The sequence below is a fragment of the Cyphellophora attinorum genome (assembly GCF_001299255.1).
Source record: "Cyphellophora attinorum strain CBS 131958 chromosome Unknown Contig16, whole genome shotgun sequence".
Classification (NCBI taxonomy): Eukaryota; Fungi; Ascomycota; class Eurotiomycetes; order Chaetothyriales; family Cyphellophoraceae; genus Cyphellophora; species Cyphellophora attinorum.
In genome coordinates, this window is record NW_017253244.1 from 608,830 (window position 1) to 623,381 (window position 14,552).

The window sequence follows — 14,552 nt, forward strand, 5'->3', positions numbered from 1 at the left end:
AATAAGTGCTTCATCTACTACTTCGAGGTGGAGCGACTGAGGCTAGGCGCATCTGCACACCGCAACGATGAAGAAGCTCTGGAATCGAACCAGAAGTCGGAGTCGCAGAGGAAGCGAAGCGCAACCTGCGCCTGTCGAGAAAGCACCACCTGTTCCTCAGCTCCCGAGCACGAGCCGGTCTGCGAACCGTCCTCCACCTCCGTCGCAGAGCAGAAATGTAAAGCCCGTTCTAGTCGGTGTCAGCAGGGCCAACGAGTCTCGGCCAGGCACGGCCGGCAGCATGAGCATACAGGACGCGGTCCGTCGTGCCGCCGATACGACGTCGCAGGAGTTCGGCAGAGGTAACACAGGCAAAGTGCCCCGCTACGTCGACATCTTCTCTGTCCCGTCTTTATCAGGGTCGCGGTCAATTACCTCGTCTTACAATGAGGAAGTTGCCGAGAGAAATCTAGACACTAGAGTCTCGCGTGGCGATCAGTACCATGGCTACGTTCCGACGTCCAAGTATCAGGAGGAAGTGGCTATGAGAAACTCATATCATAGCAGTGATGCGCCACGTTCAAGTCACGATCGTCAGCACCGGAGTTGGATTTCAAGTACCACAGAAAGTGGTCCCTCGAATCGCAACACTCCTCACACATCTTGGTTCCAAGACAACAGCCGTCCAACTTCACATGTCCCGCCAGCAACGACCTCGCAGCCACTTCCACCAATACGTGCGTCTCTCGACTCCACATCCACCAATACTGCACCCGTGAACTCTACTCTAGCCAACTACAATTTGGCGAAGTCGGAGGTCGATCACCCACCACGATCGTCGTCTCGGATGAGCTCAGCATCAAATAACGTGATCAACTTATCTCATCGAACTATCATGGACTTGACTGGAGACGAAGAGCAGGATCTGGCGGAGATCGAGCTCAAGAGGAGCCATGATATGCGGCCCGGTCCAGTGCAGCTGGTGCATGTTGTGTCACCGGCAGCATCCCGTCCTCCATCGGAGAATGTTGGCGACAGCGAAATTTCACCTACGACAGCTCAGGAAGTGTCGCCTGTGACGCCGTTGACTCCGGACCGAGTGGCCGTTCATGAAAAGCAGCTGCCAAAATCCACAAGCACTTTCTCTATGATCAACACAGTCGCATCAGTGTCGCCAGTCACCCAGGCCAAGCTAGAAGAGCCACCGGTCAGTGAGGCTCAAACGCATACTTCTCCAAGACAGCTTACTTCACCTGAAGCTGCCAAGAATCGCCTTTCGACGGTGACTGAAGCAGATGCTGATGCGAACTCCAGCTCTGGCTCTCGAGACCCAAGCATCGAACGACCAGTTCCGAACGGTCATAGTGCTGACCTCAAACCTACAGACGTCGTTTCCGAAGCAGTGCCCACCGCACCATCTCAAAATGGTACGCAGTCAGCCAATTTGACGCCAGTGCCAACAGCAAAGAGCATCCACCACTCGCCAGAGTCACTTCAATCCGTCGACTTCACGAATCCTAGTGCAGCAACTTGGGGCATTCGCACTCGCGACTTCGCCGTACATCCAAGCAGAGCAGCCCTCAGCAACGAAGCCAATATAAAAGCCAAGGTCAGCAAAATGAACGGTTCGCAGGCCGACGCAGAACCCCTAATGACGGAGACGATCCGACCCACGAGTACTTATCACTTTGACGAGGAGGCCTTCAAGCGAAAACAGGAAAAGGCCAGGGCCGCTTTGGTCAAACTTCAGGAGAGCCTCAACGAAGAATTCATCTCTCCGCCGCGTACACAGTCAGCACCGAGGCCGAATCGAATAAATGGCGTAGGTCAACGACGAGTGCCTGCATACAAAGATGTGGTAGATCCACACGGTCCTGTTGCGCCAACCTCGATGTTCTCTACAAATGGTGCAGATGACTCGAGAGGTCGTGCGCGGCCGTCTTCGGCTCAAGCGCAATCGAGAACGAGTATGACAGCAAGCGATTCTGCGGAGCCGCCTATCGTGAATGCTCGATCAGCTGCCCGCGGTACACGATTTCCTCTCCAACAATCCCAGTCCTACACCAATACGCGACCGCGACCAGGCGATGATCTCAGGGGCAAAGGTAAGGGCAAAGAGCGCGATATCGAGACGGCTCTTTATGATCTCCAGTCAACTGCCGAGTACATCACAGGCGCGCCTCCTCGCGTGTCCTCTGCTCAGCCACGACCTCCGAGATCCCCACTACGAGAACGCAAGGCAGTGTCCAACAGTCAAGGACTACACGGCTATGGCTTCGGACAGCAACACTTTTTTACGAACAATACCCAGCAGAAGGTGCAGACGCCGACTTCGCCAGGCGAAGTCTCCTTGTCCAACTTCCCACTTGCACCAAGCCCCACGCAATTCCACCGCGATCAGCCACCTCCCCGGAATCATGGGTACGGCGATCAGCCTTACGGCCACGCCCGCAACGGCAGCAATGACCCGTTCGTAGAGAAGAAGCCAATGGGCAGTCCTTCGATCGCGACCGCAACAGCACCCAACCCATTCGTGAACTCGCATAGCAACAACAACGCGATTGCCGCGGGCCCGACGATCAAGAGACGAGGAAGTACGACGAGTCAGGCAAGTCATATGACTAGTACGAGTCAGTACAGCATTCCAATCCACATGATTCCGGAGAGGGGGAGTAGTATGCGCGATATTTGAAGTTGGAAGAAGGATGAGCCGTAGGCGGAACTTCCGGTCCACCCAATCCAGGCCGCAACCAATGCAAAATAGCATTAAGGTCGATGATCAGGGAGAAAGAGAGTCACGAGGAGATGATATCAGCCCACAGAGAACGGAGCAGACAGGCAGCTGAGAGCTTTAACGATGTTTCAACAGATGTGATTCCGATACCATGAAAGCGAGCAACGGCGCTGGCAAACAGAGATATGGTGTTTTTGTGTAGATTCTTCAGATAGGCTATCAAAAGGAAGGATCGAGACTTCTTGAGTTTAATGTCCGCAGAGCATGCATGATAAAGTACTTAGCAGTCACCGTGGCTTGAGATTCGCACATGGCCTAAACGTGACGTCCCGTTCTGTACCTGTGCCCGTCTCAGGCTGAGCCAAGTCAACCGGTCTCCTCACGGTCCTAGATATACTTGCGATCTTAACTACAAGATCGTATGACTTTCATACTGCTCTTACTGACTCCATTCAACGGTGCAGCTCGTCATCCGGCCTTACGGAAGAAGCATACGTATTAGTCCACGAGCGTTGACGCAGGGTACTGGCGTGTAAACGTGATGGATGCTACCTTACTCCTGCCGGACCTGCGAAGTGTGCTGGCTACTAAGATATGACTCAGCACCACTCAAGTAATGGCACAAGTGACAGCATTCAAAAATGCGTCGGAGCTAGGAGTAGCTGTGACTGATAAGTAACGGCAACCACAAGCGACCTGGAGCTACAGTAGCTATGACGCATAAGCAGGAGTGATAAGTATGTTCCCGTGTCCTGAGCTCCTCTGCCAGTTCAGCGTGCTTCTTGCCGAACTCGCTGGAGAAGTGCGCCGTATCGTTCTAGAAAGCTATCGACTGCCTGTACGAAACCTCTGACGTCCTCGTCTGTGAGCACGATACTCAGCGTGATGAACCCTCTTGCGGCGATCCAGTAACCTTGGGAGAGCATGTGTAGCCAGAAGAGGTTCTGGAATTTTGGCTTCAGGTGCGAGGGAAGGTTGAAGTGGATAACGAGCATGCTGCCTCTGGCACGAACCGTCAACGGCGGGAGGGCTACAGCAGTCTGCTTCGGTCCAGCAAGTTCTGCTTCTGTTGATGGACGATGCACCCCTGGCACGGGGTCTGTTGCTGCTGTATGGGCTGCGTCCTTGGTGTCGTTGGCAAAGCCAAAGCCGTGTCTGCTGAAGACGTCCTCGAGCTGCCGGCGCAGACTCTCGCCCCTGCCGTTCAAGTCTGCCATGACCTCTGGCGTAAGAACGCCGAGCCCAGCTAGACCTGTACTCATTGTGAAAATATTGTTGTTAAACGTCCCCGGGTGTTCTAGCCTGCCGCCTTCGGGGTCGAAGAGAGACATGATGTCCTTGCGACCGCCGAAGGCGCCGAAGGACATTCCTCCGCCGACGAACTTGCCTAGCGTCATCAAGTCGGGCTTCGCGGTCCCGTTGGATAGTGCGTACCCCAGTCCATGTGGCGCGAGCCGAGACTTGTCATGACCTCGTCGTAGATCAATAGTGCACCTGTGGAGTCGGCGAGGTGGCGGAGGAAGCGTAGAAAGGCAGGGAGGGCGCTGAAGCAGCCGCCGGAACCGAGCATGGGCTCGACCAGGATCGCGGCGAGAGTGTTGGGGGCAAGAGTGGAGGCGAGGGATTCGGTGGCGGAGATGTCGTTGTATGGCGCGATGACGAAGTTGTATGGGATGTTGAGGGAGAGTTTGGGGCTGGTGTTTGTAGAAGAGGATGATGGGGCACGGTTGGCGCTCGAGATGACGCTGCCATGGTAGCCGCCGGCGAAGATGAGGATCGTGTTGCGTTTTGGTGGTGTTGGGGATGCTTTCGCTTCTGCTTCTTGTCGGTCGCGGTCGCTGGTGTATGCCACGGCGGTGGTAACGGCTAGGAGGTTTGCTTCTGTGCCCGAGTTGACGAACCGACACATCTCCATTCCGCCGCGACCCCAGCGCTCTTGGGAGCAGATGGTGGCGGCGAGTTTGCCCTCGAGCTCATGCTGGCCACCATAATTCCAGCCACGTTCAGCGGCGGAGTGGATTGCTGCTTTGATGGTCGGGTGGTCATGCCCGTAGATAGCGGCGCTGTACTCGCCGAGGAAATCCTTGAGAACGTGGCCGTCGCCGGTGGTGAGTTCGCTGCCTGATCCTTTGGAGATGGAGAGCGGGAAAGGTGGTGTATGAAGCACTGTTCGCGTGTTGCCACCAGGTAAATGCTCACGGGCTGCTTGGTTGACCTTGTAGGATTTGGGATTACGTCTGTGGTACTCGTCGATGGCAGTGCTGAGCTCGTGGTCCAGCTCGGACACAGGTGATATGGAACCCATGGTGTAGTCTGTGTTGATATGTTCGATTAGGTGTCGCAAGTGGCTTTGAGTCGCCGTGAACTCCCTTCACTTGAGCCTTGCTGAGTTCTGGAATGTTTGATGTAACTTGTTCTTGTGGTTAATTCATAGGCTGGTCGCGCTGCACTCGGCTAGCATGACATGTAGGTCGACGACTTATCTCCAGCATGCTTCTTGAGGGCTTGATGGGAATGTTAAATATTCTGAAGACGGGCCGATGTGATAGGGTGGCTTCTTCGCTGCGACAACACTGCCCGATTGGGCTCCATCGCGAACCCCGCAGCCGAAGTTAGTACAGAGAAGGAAGTCCATAACGACACTCCAATGCTGCAGATAGACAAGACTGCCGCTGTAGGCAATCGAGCGTATTGGTAGAGTTTACGCATGCGAGGTAGTTCGTAGTGCTACGAGGCGAGTTTATTGGAAGTGCACAGACTTCGGACTGGACGCCTTTGATGATTTCACCATCTCAATCTCAACGACCTCTTCCACGCCTGCATGACGCGCGGTGATATTGAGGAGGCTAGGCGGCAGGCAAAGACCAGGATGGAAAATGGTGAGGACGACCAAGATCCCTACATAGGTCAGCTGTGTCCATTTAGTTGTGAATCTCACCTACCAAGACTTGGGAAAGCATCGAAGATCAACGCAAGCCAAGGCTTTTCGTTGGAGTTCGCAAAGAATCGAGCGACGTGGTAGATCTGCCCAAGAAGAAGGAGGCCAATACTGGAGAGTATGATGGTGATGAGTCTCTTCCAGGTCCACGTGAACCTCCTTCTAGCATCCCAATCGACATTCCAGTGCGTCGAGATCACCCTGAATCGCCAGACGATGAGGACCAAGCTGAGTAGAACAACGAGCTGAAGAACAAGTCCAGCCTTCATCACGCCTTGCCCAGCCGTCACGACCGGAAGGTTACCCGAATCGACCTGTCCTTGAGGCGCACCGATTGTCACGACCGCACTCCCAGTGGCAACGATGAGCCACGCAACGAAGACAAGCAGTCCAAAGATGGTCGTATTGCACCTCACGAAGCCGCGTAGAGGTTTCGAGTGACCTGGGTTGGACATAGAGCCCGCTCTAGCTGCTCGGCCAAAGATCTGAGTGCAGTAGAATGTCAGTACCGGGCCAGCCATCCAAGAAAAGACGGCGCCAGCGGCCATCCACGAAGTCGATAGTGGATACGATGAAGAGTAGGCGAACTCGACGAGCGAGATGCATTGGACTGTACCATCTTAGCAGCTGAATTGAAAGGTCCTCAGGGCTTACGGCTGGATGCGAAGATCAAGGTAGAGGCCACCTTAGCTCGGTGCTTGATACTGAAAATGATCTGAACGACGGTAACGATGAGACAGGCAGTGGCCAATGCTATTGCTATCCACCCTGCCTTCGGACGGGTTGAGTTGGTGCTTAGGTATGGTGATGGGTCATCTACGACCACTGGGATTCGCGTCATGGCTATCTCTGCTGCAGTATCGATGGATGGAGAAGATAGCTACGCCTCTGTAGTTAAGGCTGGCAGAAAGCAGAGGCAGGTGTAGAAAGCGAGCTGAAAGTCATTTGTCAAGATTCCGTAGTTGTGAGAGCTTGGCAACTTGATCCAGACGGTCGGGAGGCAGAAGGTACGATGAATGGTCGACCCGGTGTCATCGAAGCAGAGCACCCTCCCCACGACCGTCACGAGCTCTAATGGTGTCGCACATCGCACTCCTACCTGAGAGTCATCGGAATGATCGGCCACCTACATGGTCAGAAACACGAATAACTCGACGCGTAACCGCATCTATTGTTCTTGGCTACTGTAGAGCACCGGCTCGTTGCGTCCTGCTGCACTATACGCAGACGGCGCCGTCTTGGTGTCCTTGGCTTAGTGAATGAAGTGGTGTTAAGGACGTCAAGGCTGACGAAGCTCACTTCGCTTGAAACAATGAAAGGCGATCCCTGTCGATCCCGGAGTCGATAGCCGCAGCCGCTAAGACACGGGTGCGGGTTCAGGCGTGTCCGGGCGGACAGATGGCCAAGTCTTCCAGTTTTGATCTCATCTTCAATTCTTCTCTGATAGCCTCTGAAGGTCGTTCTGGTAAGGCAATGCGCTTGACATATTCTCTCACATGTCGGTGTGGCGGCACGGATGGTGACAGAGTCTTCGCGGCTACCGCTGATGAAGACTCGCTGCAATCGCGCACGAACTGAATCCCTTTCACCGGTCGCGTCCACAGCACCTACCATGCCAGTGTTACTTGCGCGTCATCGGCACCGAACACCATACGTTGATTTTCTGACAACGATCTGTCTTGACCAATTCGACAAGACCTACTCGCACCCAGATGCAGAAGCAATATGGCAATCGAAATCCTTACTCAGCTTTCACCTCTCGTCTACAAGTACCCTGCACGTGCCCTCGTAGTGTGGGGACGAATGCACTACGCGTCCCCTGTCACTGACCCCTCCAAGATCTGAGCTCACCAAACCATATCTCGACCATGCCCCTCCAGAGATGCCTAAGATAGCTTGAGCTTCCGTAGCTTCAACCAGTTCCAGAAAAAGGCAACTCCCAAGATTCTTGGCTCTTCATCTTCCATAGCCATCAACCCTTGCTCGCTTGCTTCAATTCGACTCCATCAAGATGTCCTTCTCCGGCCGCCGGGTGTCCATCCTCCGGCAGGCTCTCCAGCAATCCTCTGACGGCCGTCGCTTCAGCATACACAAGGAACCAACCGAACACGAGCAGTCCTCCACACCCCATCTCAACCTCCGCGAGCACCCCTCACATAAACCTCATGCCGGACTTGATACTTCCCGCGCATCAACTGGCGTCATCTGGTGTACCGAGCAAGCCTCGCAGCATGGGTTCACCGACACGCCCGAGCAATGGGCTAATCTAGGTCAAGGCGCTCCAGAGGTTGACGATGAGATTGAGGGAAGCTTCCCACGACCAACGAGTATCGACATTAGTGTCAGTGGGCGCGAATATGGGCCGACAGCAGGTATCAAGCCGCTGCGGGAAGCGGTGGCGAAGCTATATAACGAGAACTACCGGAAGGGTAAGCAGAGTCAGTATACGTGGGAGAACGTGTGTGTTGTGCCTGGAGGTCGGGCTGGACTGATCAGGATTGCTGCTGTGCTTGGAAATGTGATGTTGGGTTTCTTCATTCCGGACTATACTGCCTATGTAAGTTCTGCTCTGGTCTGCCAGAATCTCGAACGCTCTATACGAATTCAATCCGGAGTCACGACACGATACCAGAGCGAAGACACAGAAGCTAACTACAACCCACGTCCAGAACGAAATGCTCTCCCTCTTCAAGAATTTCATTGCGATCCCGACGCCCCTCTCCCAGAATGACGGCTACCACGTACACGCCGACAAAGTCGCCGAAGAGCTTGCACGTGGCACACGTGTCATTCTGACGTCCAATCCACGCAACCCAACTGGGCACGCCCTCTCCGACGACGAGCTCAAGCTCATCCAAGACATCTGTCGAGACCGTGCAACCTTGATTTTCGACGAGTTCTACGCCGGCTATGACTATCGCGGCGAAGACGGCGAGACGCACTCCTCCGCCAGCAACGTCATGGACGTTGACGTCGACGACGTCATTATCATCGACGGCTTGACTAAGCGCTTCCGCCTACCTGGCTGGCGTGTAGCGTGGATTGTCGGTCCCAAGGAATTCATCAAAGCCTTAGGATCCTGCGGCAGCTACCTCGATGGCGGAACTAATGTCCCCTTTCAAGAAGCCGCAGTCAAAATGCTCGACCCTCCCTTGGTCCACAACGAAATGGTCGCTCTGCAGCGGCACTTCAAAATGAAGCGCGATTTCGTCCTCAAGCGCCTTCATGAGATCGGCTTTCGCAGCGGAACACAAGATATTCCTGATTCAACGTTTTACATCTGGTTGGACCTTACAAGTCTAGAACCTCCGATTCCAGAGGGCAGCGAGATCGACATCTCCAACGGGCTCAGCTTCTTCCACGCGCTGCTGAAGGAGAAAGTTATCGTCGTGCCGGGGATCTTCTTCGATTTGAACCCGGCGCATAGAAGAGATCTGTTTGATTCGCCGTGCCATCATTTTGTGCGGCTATCGTACGGACCGAAGATGGAGGTTTTGGAGATGGGACTGGATGGGATCGAGCGGGTGGTGAAGCTTGCGAGGGAGGGTGGCGGCACGCGGTTCAAGGATCCGAAGTATGGGCACGTGGATGGGCATGGAGACAGCGCGATTCATGATGAGCCGGGGAGTCCTTTGCGGCCGAAGAAAGAGCATAGTGGGAAGGGGCAGGGTGAGCATCACGTCGGGTAGTGAGATTGGATAGAACAAGTTCTTCTCTTGTGGCTGTTTGAAATATGGAACGTACCTTGATGGCGCCTTTCGGACTACTATCATGGATAGACCACGTGTGTTCGGGCGATTCGAGAACTCGGATAGCGGCCTTCCCATCGGATGGTTTCTGGTCTTGCAAGACAAATCTGAGAATCCTGGAAATTTGGTCAGCGGCCTTCTCAGGGTATGATCATTACAGTGGCAGAAGCGTGAGCGAAGGTCCAAAGATCCTGCCAGTGGCCTCCTCGTGGGCTTGACTGGATTCTGGTTTGCATTTGTCTGCAAATCTGAGAACCCAGCCAGCGGCCTTCCCATGGGTTGAATATGGGTCTGAAAAAACCTGCCACGCGCTCGCCATGGATGATTCTGGATTTCGGTGAGCATGTGTCCGCAGATCTGAAAATCTGGCCAGCGGCCTCCCCGTGTGACGGTATGGATTCTGCTTAGCATTCGTCTCGAAATCGAAAAATGCGGCCAGAGGCCTCTCCATGAAATAATGTTGGAATTTGATCTGCATTTGTGTCGAAAGTGCGATCTCCGAAAAGCGGCCCCCCTATGAGATGATTATCGCGATACCGTTTCAGGCAAGGTAGGGTGGGAAGGAGCAGGATGGGAAGGAGCAGGGTGGGAAGGAGCAGGGTGGGAAGGCGCAAGGCAAGCGTCGTGGTGGTAAAACATATTGTGCGTATGAAGTTATGGAAACCATCAAGGCGGCCTCCGTGGCACATTCTGGTCTGTCATAGTGAATTTGTGGTTTCTCACAAAATCCCGACAGCGCCCTCCCTGTGGTGTTGCGAATTCATTCATCTTCAGCTTCTCTCGTTCTGATTCCCGTCCGTACACGACTCAGAGACCGACCAGCTTGACCGGATCGATAGTGTGCTCATCACAGATCCAGATCATTGAGATGGGCAACTCTCCACTACCATCCATCGGCATGTAATAGCAATCACCGGTACCGTTTCCGTCCACCATCTTCGCCTTTAGAGAAGCTTCACGAGCAATCTCGGCCTCCTCGACGCGCTTCTTCTCCGCTTTCTCAAGAGCTTCGGCGTGTTCCTCGTCGACTGGGGCGTCGGTCTTCTTCTTCTTGACCGGGTGGCCGATGGTAGCGCTGTCGACGAGCTCAGGAGCATTGATCTTGCGCTTCTTAGAGACTGTGGAAGTGCCGGTGAAGACGGAAGCAGTAGCTTTGCCACGGTTGTTTTGGGTTGATTGTGCAGCTTTGATGACCTTGGGAGGCTTCTTGTACAGCGGAAATTTGGTCTTGTCGCCCTCGAAGCAAGTCCAACCCTGATCCACGGCAATCTCGTAGAGAATCTCTCTGACTTCGTCATTCATCTTCATGACAGCCTTCGAGCCGTCCGGTCGGTTTGCGAGCTTCTGTGGAACGCAACGGACCCAACGGACAGTGTGAGGGAACTTCTTGTTGGCGACTTGGACGACGAAGATCTCCGAACGACGGTATTTGACGCACGCGGTGCAGAAAGCCCAACCCTTCTCGATGTGGTAGAGACGGTCGTCTGCCGGAATGCCTGGCGCTTTCTCGAGTGGCATACTTCTCAGCTTTCGGTCGCTACGAACGGCAAGGTCTTCGAAGTAGGGAGCAAGGCGCATCATGAAGTTGAGACGGCTCCGCTTCTGCGCTTCGGTGGGCTGTGCGCCAATGCGAGGATCGCTGAGAGCAGGTGGAAGGCTGATCGCTTGAGACCCCGATTTCCTGCAGAGTCTTTTGGCCCGAGCAATTGCGCGAAGAGCTTGCAGGTCAGGGAAAGCATGACTTTGTCGTTGATACTGATGTCTCTGGAGTTCTCGATGTAGTTGAAGAGGGCCTCCGTCAGCTCGGGCGGCATTTGCTTGCGTGTGACAGTGCCCTGCGCGACAGCGGTCTTCTTGGTACCGATTTTGGGATAGAAGAAAGGAGACTGGAGTTGCGGGTTGACTCTGCCTCCCTTCGAGATGCTCTGTTGCTATTCGTGAGCGCTGGATCAGAACACAACGGAATTACATACATCTGGAATGATAGGAATCTGCGTGGCGCGGTTTCTAGCACGTGGACTTCCAGTTGTCAGTCATGATCCAGTGTTGTGACGAGGACTCAACTTACCCGTGATACTGAACGGCGGCCATCGTTACGTCGGCTTGAGTGAAAATTTCCCACTGCGAGAACTTCGACGAGAGGATCGCTTCCACTTCAAGGGCATCAGCATAAGTCTCGTACGAAAAGTCCAGAGGCTGGTCTTCAACAACACGGAGTGGGTCGACGTCGAAGGACTTCACCTCCTTGACCCCGTCGCTAGACCCGCGCTGCATCTTGGATTGCTGCCAATGGAGTCCGTAGCTGTCGAACAAGGGTTGCTTGGCCACAAAGAATTGCAGAAAGCTGTTGTGCAGGGCTTGCATCATGGCACGCAGGATTGGGGTAGACTGTTTGCATGGCTCGGCGGCGACATCATAGTTGTTGTCTATGATACGATCCACGTAGATGTTCAAACTGATCCTGTGACTCACCTTCAGAATGAATAGGACCCGTGGTCCTGTGATCTCCTGTGATCACTTCTTCTTGTCTCCTGTACTGGCTTGCGATCCTGAGATGGACAATGATGGATAAGAAGCGATGACTTGGTGGTTGGAAGATGCAAACACGGAAGGAAAGAAGTGCAGAACGTAGCCATCTTATAGAAGGTAAGGTATGATCAGCAACGCAGTGAATACTAGCTGTGCCGACTACTCCTGCAGTGAATGCTACAGATGGAGTCATGAATCCGTCTGGTCTTTGACTTGCCTATTCAGACTTCAACTAGTCCTGCTGATGACAATAGGCGCCTCAAGAGCGAAGGAACTCTCGAATACAGACTGACGGATTCGAAGACAATGCTCACAATCCTCACCGAGCATGCCGACCCGACGAGCATGTCATCAACAATGCGGTCCCGATCACCGCAGAAAACATTCCTATTTCCGACGACTCGCCACAAATTGTAGCCGGGTCGGAGGCGTCCGTGTGTCGTGGCTGGCGTCACGGCTGTAAGAATGTCAACACCTGCGGAAGGGTTCCAGAGAAGCGCGCGTCTTGCGAGCGGCGTTAGATACCGCTCGAGGCGACGAAGATCCCTGCTGTCCAGGCTTCACGACGGCTCGCTATCTCGGATCAAGTGACGACGTCGTTTGCCTCAAGACCTGTGAGAGCGCGTCATGAATTGTGCAAGGGCCTCAGGCGACGCGCTCGTCTCGCCAAAAGCGTCGTATGTTCCTCAAGGCGTCGATGTTCATACCTGCTTCGCGGTAGCAGCCCCGACAGATGGCCAGTCGGCCGCAGGTCTTGGACGTGATCTCGTGCTGGGGCATTCTGCTCAGGGTGTCTTTGTGGATGGAGGATGAACAAGCATGAAGTTGGGCTGGTGAGCTTCCCTTTAGCACTTTCCTTCAATAATGAGCAGACGTCATCCACAGAAAATCACCAAACATGGCAACTCAGCCGAAGCTACCTTGTGCTACCAACACGCTCTCCTGGTGGCTCTTCTACGCTTTGTGTCTTGCACAGCTGCAATATTTTGCTGATCATGACTTGCACAGGACATCAAACTGAAGTATGGAGAAAATGGTGTCTCTCAGATGCTGATCATTGATGATACAGAGGCATTTTCTCACTATCGTCCTTCCAGTCCAACCCCATACGCCTGCTTGCAAAGCCCTATTACAAAACCTCTGGCAATCCCACTTTCGGCAACCCTATCTTTGGCACTTTCACCTTTGGCAACTTCAGCTTAGGCAACGACAGATCCAAGCCCGATGTCCTGTTCAGGCGCTGTCAGCGAATCAGATGGTGTCTCCAGTAGTGGTTGACATCGTAGTAGGAAACGCAGGGTTAAGCCTGATTAATTTCTAGTCAGCACTCAGTTGCTGTACATTGCGGTCAGATCGCGCGATCATGACCTTGGAGATCGGAAGGAAAGAGCTACTTACAAGAGAGCCAGCGTCAGGTCGCCGTGGATGCTGGCCTTGAGCTCGATTTCGATGTCCAGATTGAGCTCGATCCGCAACTTGAGTCCATCTTGGTCCATAGGGTCCTTGCCGCCAGCTCCGTCCAACTTCGCATCAACTCCTTGTGTTGTGTTGTATGGCTGTCGAGGTGGTGGTCCTCGCCATGGGATCTCGCCTCGCATCATGCGGGCGTATGTGACAGGGCCCATCATGCCCTGTCCAGGTGGCTTTATCCTTTCAAATGGTTGAGTCTCTGTTGTGTCTTGTGTGGCAGGGTTGTTCAGCCACTGATCGCGTGGAGCATACGGCCAGTCTGGGTGTCGCTCTTCGGGTTGTGCCAGGTCCTCTTCTTCTTGAGGTTGCTCCTCGACTTTGGCCATCGACTGAGCTTTCGCGTTGCCAGCTTGTGCTTTGCTCTGTGCTTGCTTCTGGCGTTGGTTCTGCCTTCTCCGTCGCCGAGATTGCGATCTGGATCGCGACTCATAGCCAGGGTCTTCTTCAGCGGTTGACGACATCTCGGACTCCGTCCTTGATGGTGCCGGCCTGCCTTTCTTTGGTGTGTCCTCAGGCGTTTGCTGCTGCTGAGGCTCTGACATGGCGTGCTATTGTACAAGTTGATAAGAGGCAAAGAGCGATGCAGTATATGTCAGGGTGTGAGGTGACGACTCGAAACTGCAGTGATGAGGAAGCAGGGACTTGGGCAAAGCTGGCTGGGTAAGTTACTTTCTGACAGACGGCTACATCATAGGATCCGGGGGAGGAAACGCCTGCAGTCAGGTTTCGTCCACTACAAAAGTTGTACGCGAGCGAGCTACAAAGCGGCAACATGTTCGAGTTCCGCGAGGCTGGAGGGGAACGGCAAATGCTGTCATTTTGCAGGGGAGGTACCTGCTACCTTGTAACAATCCTTGCCTGATGGTGCGTGGCCCGACAAGCAGAATCGTCGATCAACGAAGTTCTGTGGCGTGAGCAGCCAATGGCGCGTAGCAAAAGCAAGGAGAACGGTGGCTTGAGCGCGGCACCGTTGCTGACGCCATACCCCAAGACTTTAGCTGTGGCGCGCCCAAACTCTGAGCTGCTGTACCCTGGACTCTGTTTCGACCTCGACTATCTCATGTACCTGCTGTGCACTGAGACCTACCAACGATATGTCGCACAGACTTGATCATAAGCATATCTGTGTGCCGCAGAGTACAATCAATGCAAG

The 14,552-nt window shown here is 54.0% G+C and overlaps 6 protein-coding genes across 6 annotated transcripts; 2 read left to right on the forward strand and 4 right to left on the reverse strand.

Annotated features, from left to right (window-relative positions):
- Positions 1-67: 67 nt before the first annotated feature.
- AB675_4681 (uncharacterized protein) lies at positions 68-2,671 on the forward strand (the record flags this gene model as incomplete). The annotated part of the gene is made up of 1 exon (XM_018144837.1): positions 68-2,671. One exon carries the CDS (start codon positions 68-70, stop codon positions 2,669-2,671), a length of 2,604 nt encoding a protein of 867 aa, XP_017999075.1.
- Positions 2,672-3,483: 812 nt separating this feature from the next.
- On the reverse strand, positions 3,484-5,018 carry AB675_4682 (Beta-phenylalanine transaminase; the record flags this gene model as incomplete). Its single annotated transcript, XM_018144838.1, has 2 exons — positions 3,484-4,100; positions 4,148-5,018. 2 exons carry the CDS (start codon positions 5,016-5,018, stop codon positions 3,484-3,486), a joined length of 1,488 nt encoding a protein of 495 aa, XP_017999044.1.
- Positions 5,019-5,453: 435 nt separating this feature from the next.
- On the reverse strand, positions 5,454-6,492 carry AB675_4683 (uncharacterized protein; the record flags this gene model as incomplete). The annotated part of the gene is made up of 3 exons (XM_018144839.1): positions 5,454-5,611; positions 5,656-6,261; positions 6,306-6,492. The coding sequence occupies 3 exons, from the start codon at positions 6,490-6,492 to the stop codon at positions 5,454-5,456; spliced, it is 951 nt and encodes a 316-aa protein (XP_017999000.1).
- Positions 6,493-7,662: 1,170 nt separating this feature from the next.
- Positions 7,663-9,340, forward strand: AB675_4684 (Aspartate aminotransferase; the record flags this gene model as incomplete). Its single annotated transcript, XM_018144840.1, has 2 exons — positions 7,663-8,208; positions 8,321-9,340. 2 exons carry the CDS (start codon positions 7,663-7,665, stop codon positions 9,338-9,340), a joined length of 1,566 nt encoding a protein of 521 aa, XP_017998969.1.
- Positions 9,341-10,207: 867 nt separating this feature from the next.
- AB675_4685 (uncharacterized protein) lies at positions 10,208-10,918 on the reverse strand (the record flags this gene model as incomplete). Its single annotated transcript, XM_018144841.1, has 1 exon — positions 10,208-10,918. The coding sequence occupies one exon, from the start codon at positions 10,916-10,918 to the stop codon at positions 10,208-10,210; it is 711 nt and encodes a 236-aa protein (XP_017998931.1).
- A 59-nt stretch (positions 10,919-10,977) lies between these two features.
- AB675_4686 (uncharacterized protein) lies at positions 10,978-13,941 on the reverse strand (the record flags this gene model as incomplete). Its single annotated transcript, XM_018144842.1, has 4 exons — positions 10,978-11,325; positions 11,374-11,419; positions 11,469-11,861; positions 13,328-13,941. The coding sequence occupies 4 exons, from the start codon at positions 13,939-13,941 to the stop codon at positions 10,978-10,980; spliced, it is 1,401 nt and encodes a 466-aa protein (XP_017998902.1).
- Between the last annotated feature and the right edge of the window lie 611 nt (positions 13,942-14,552).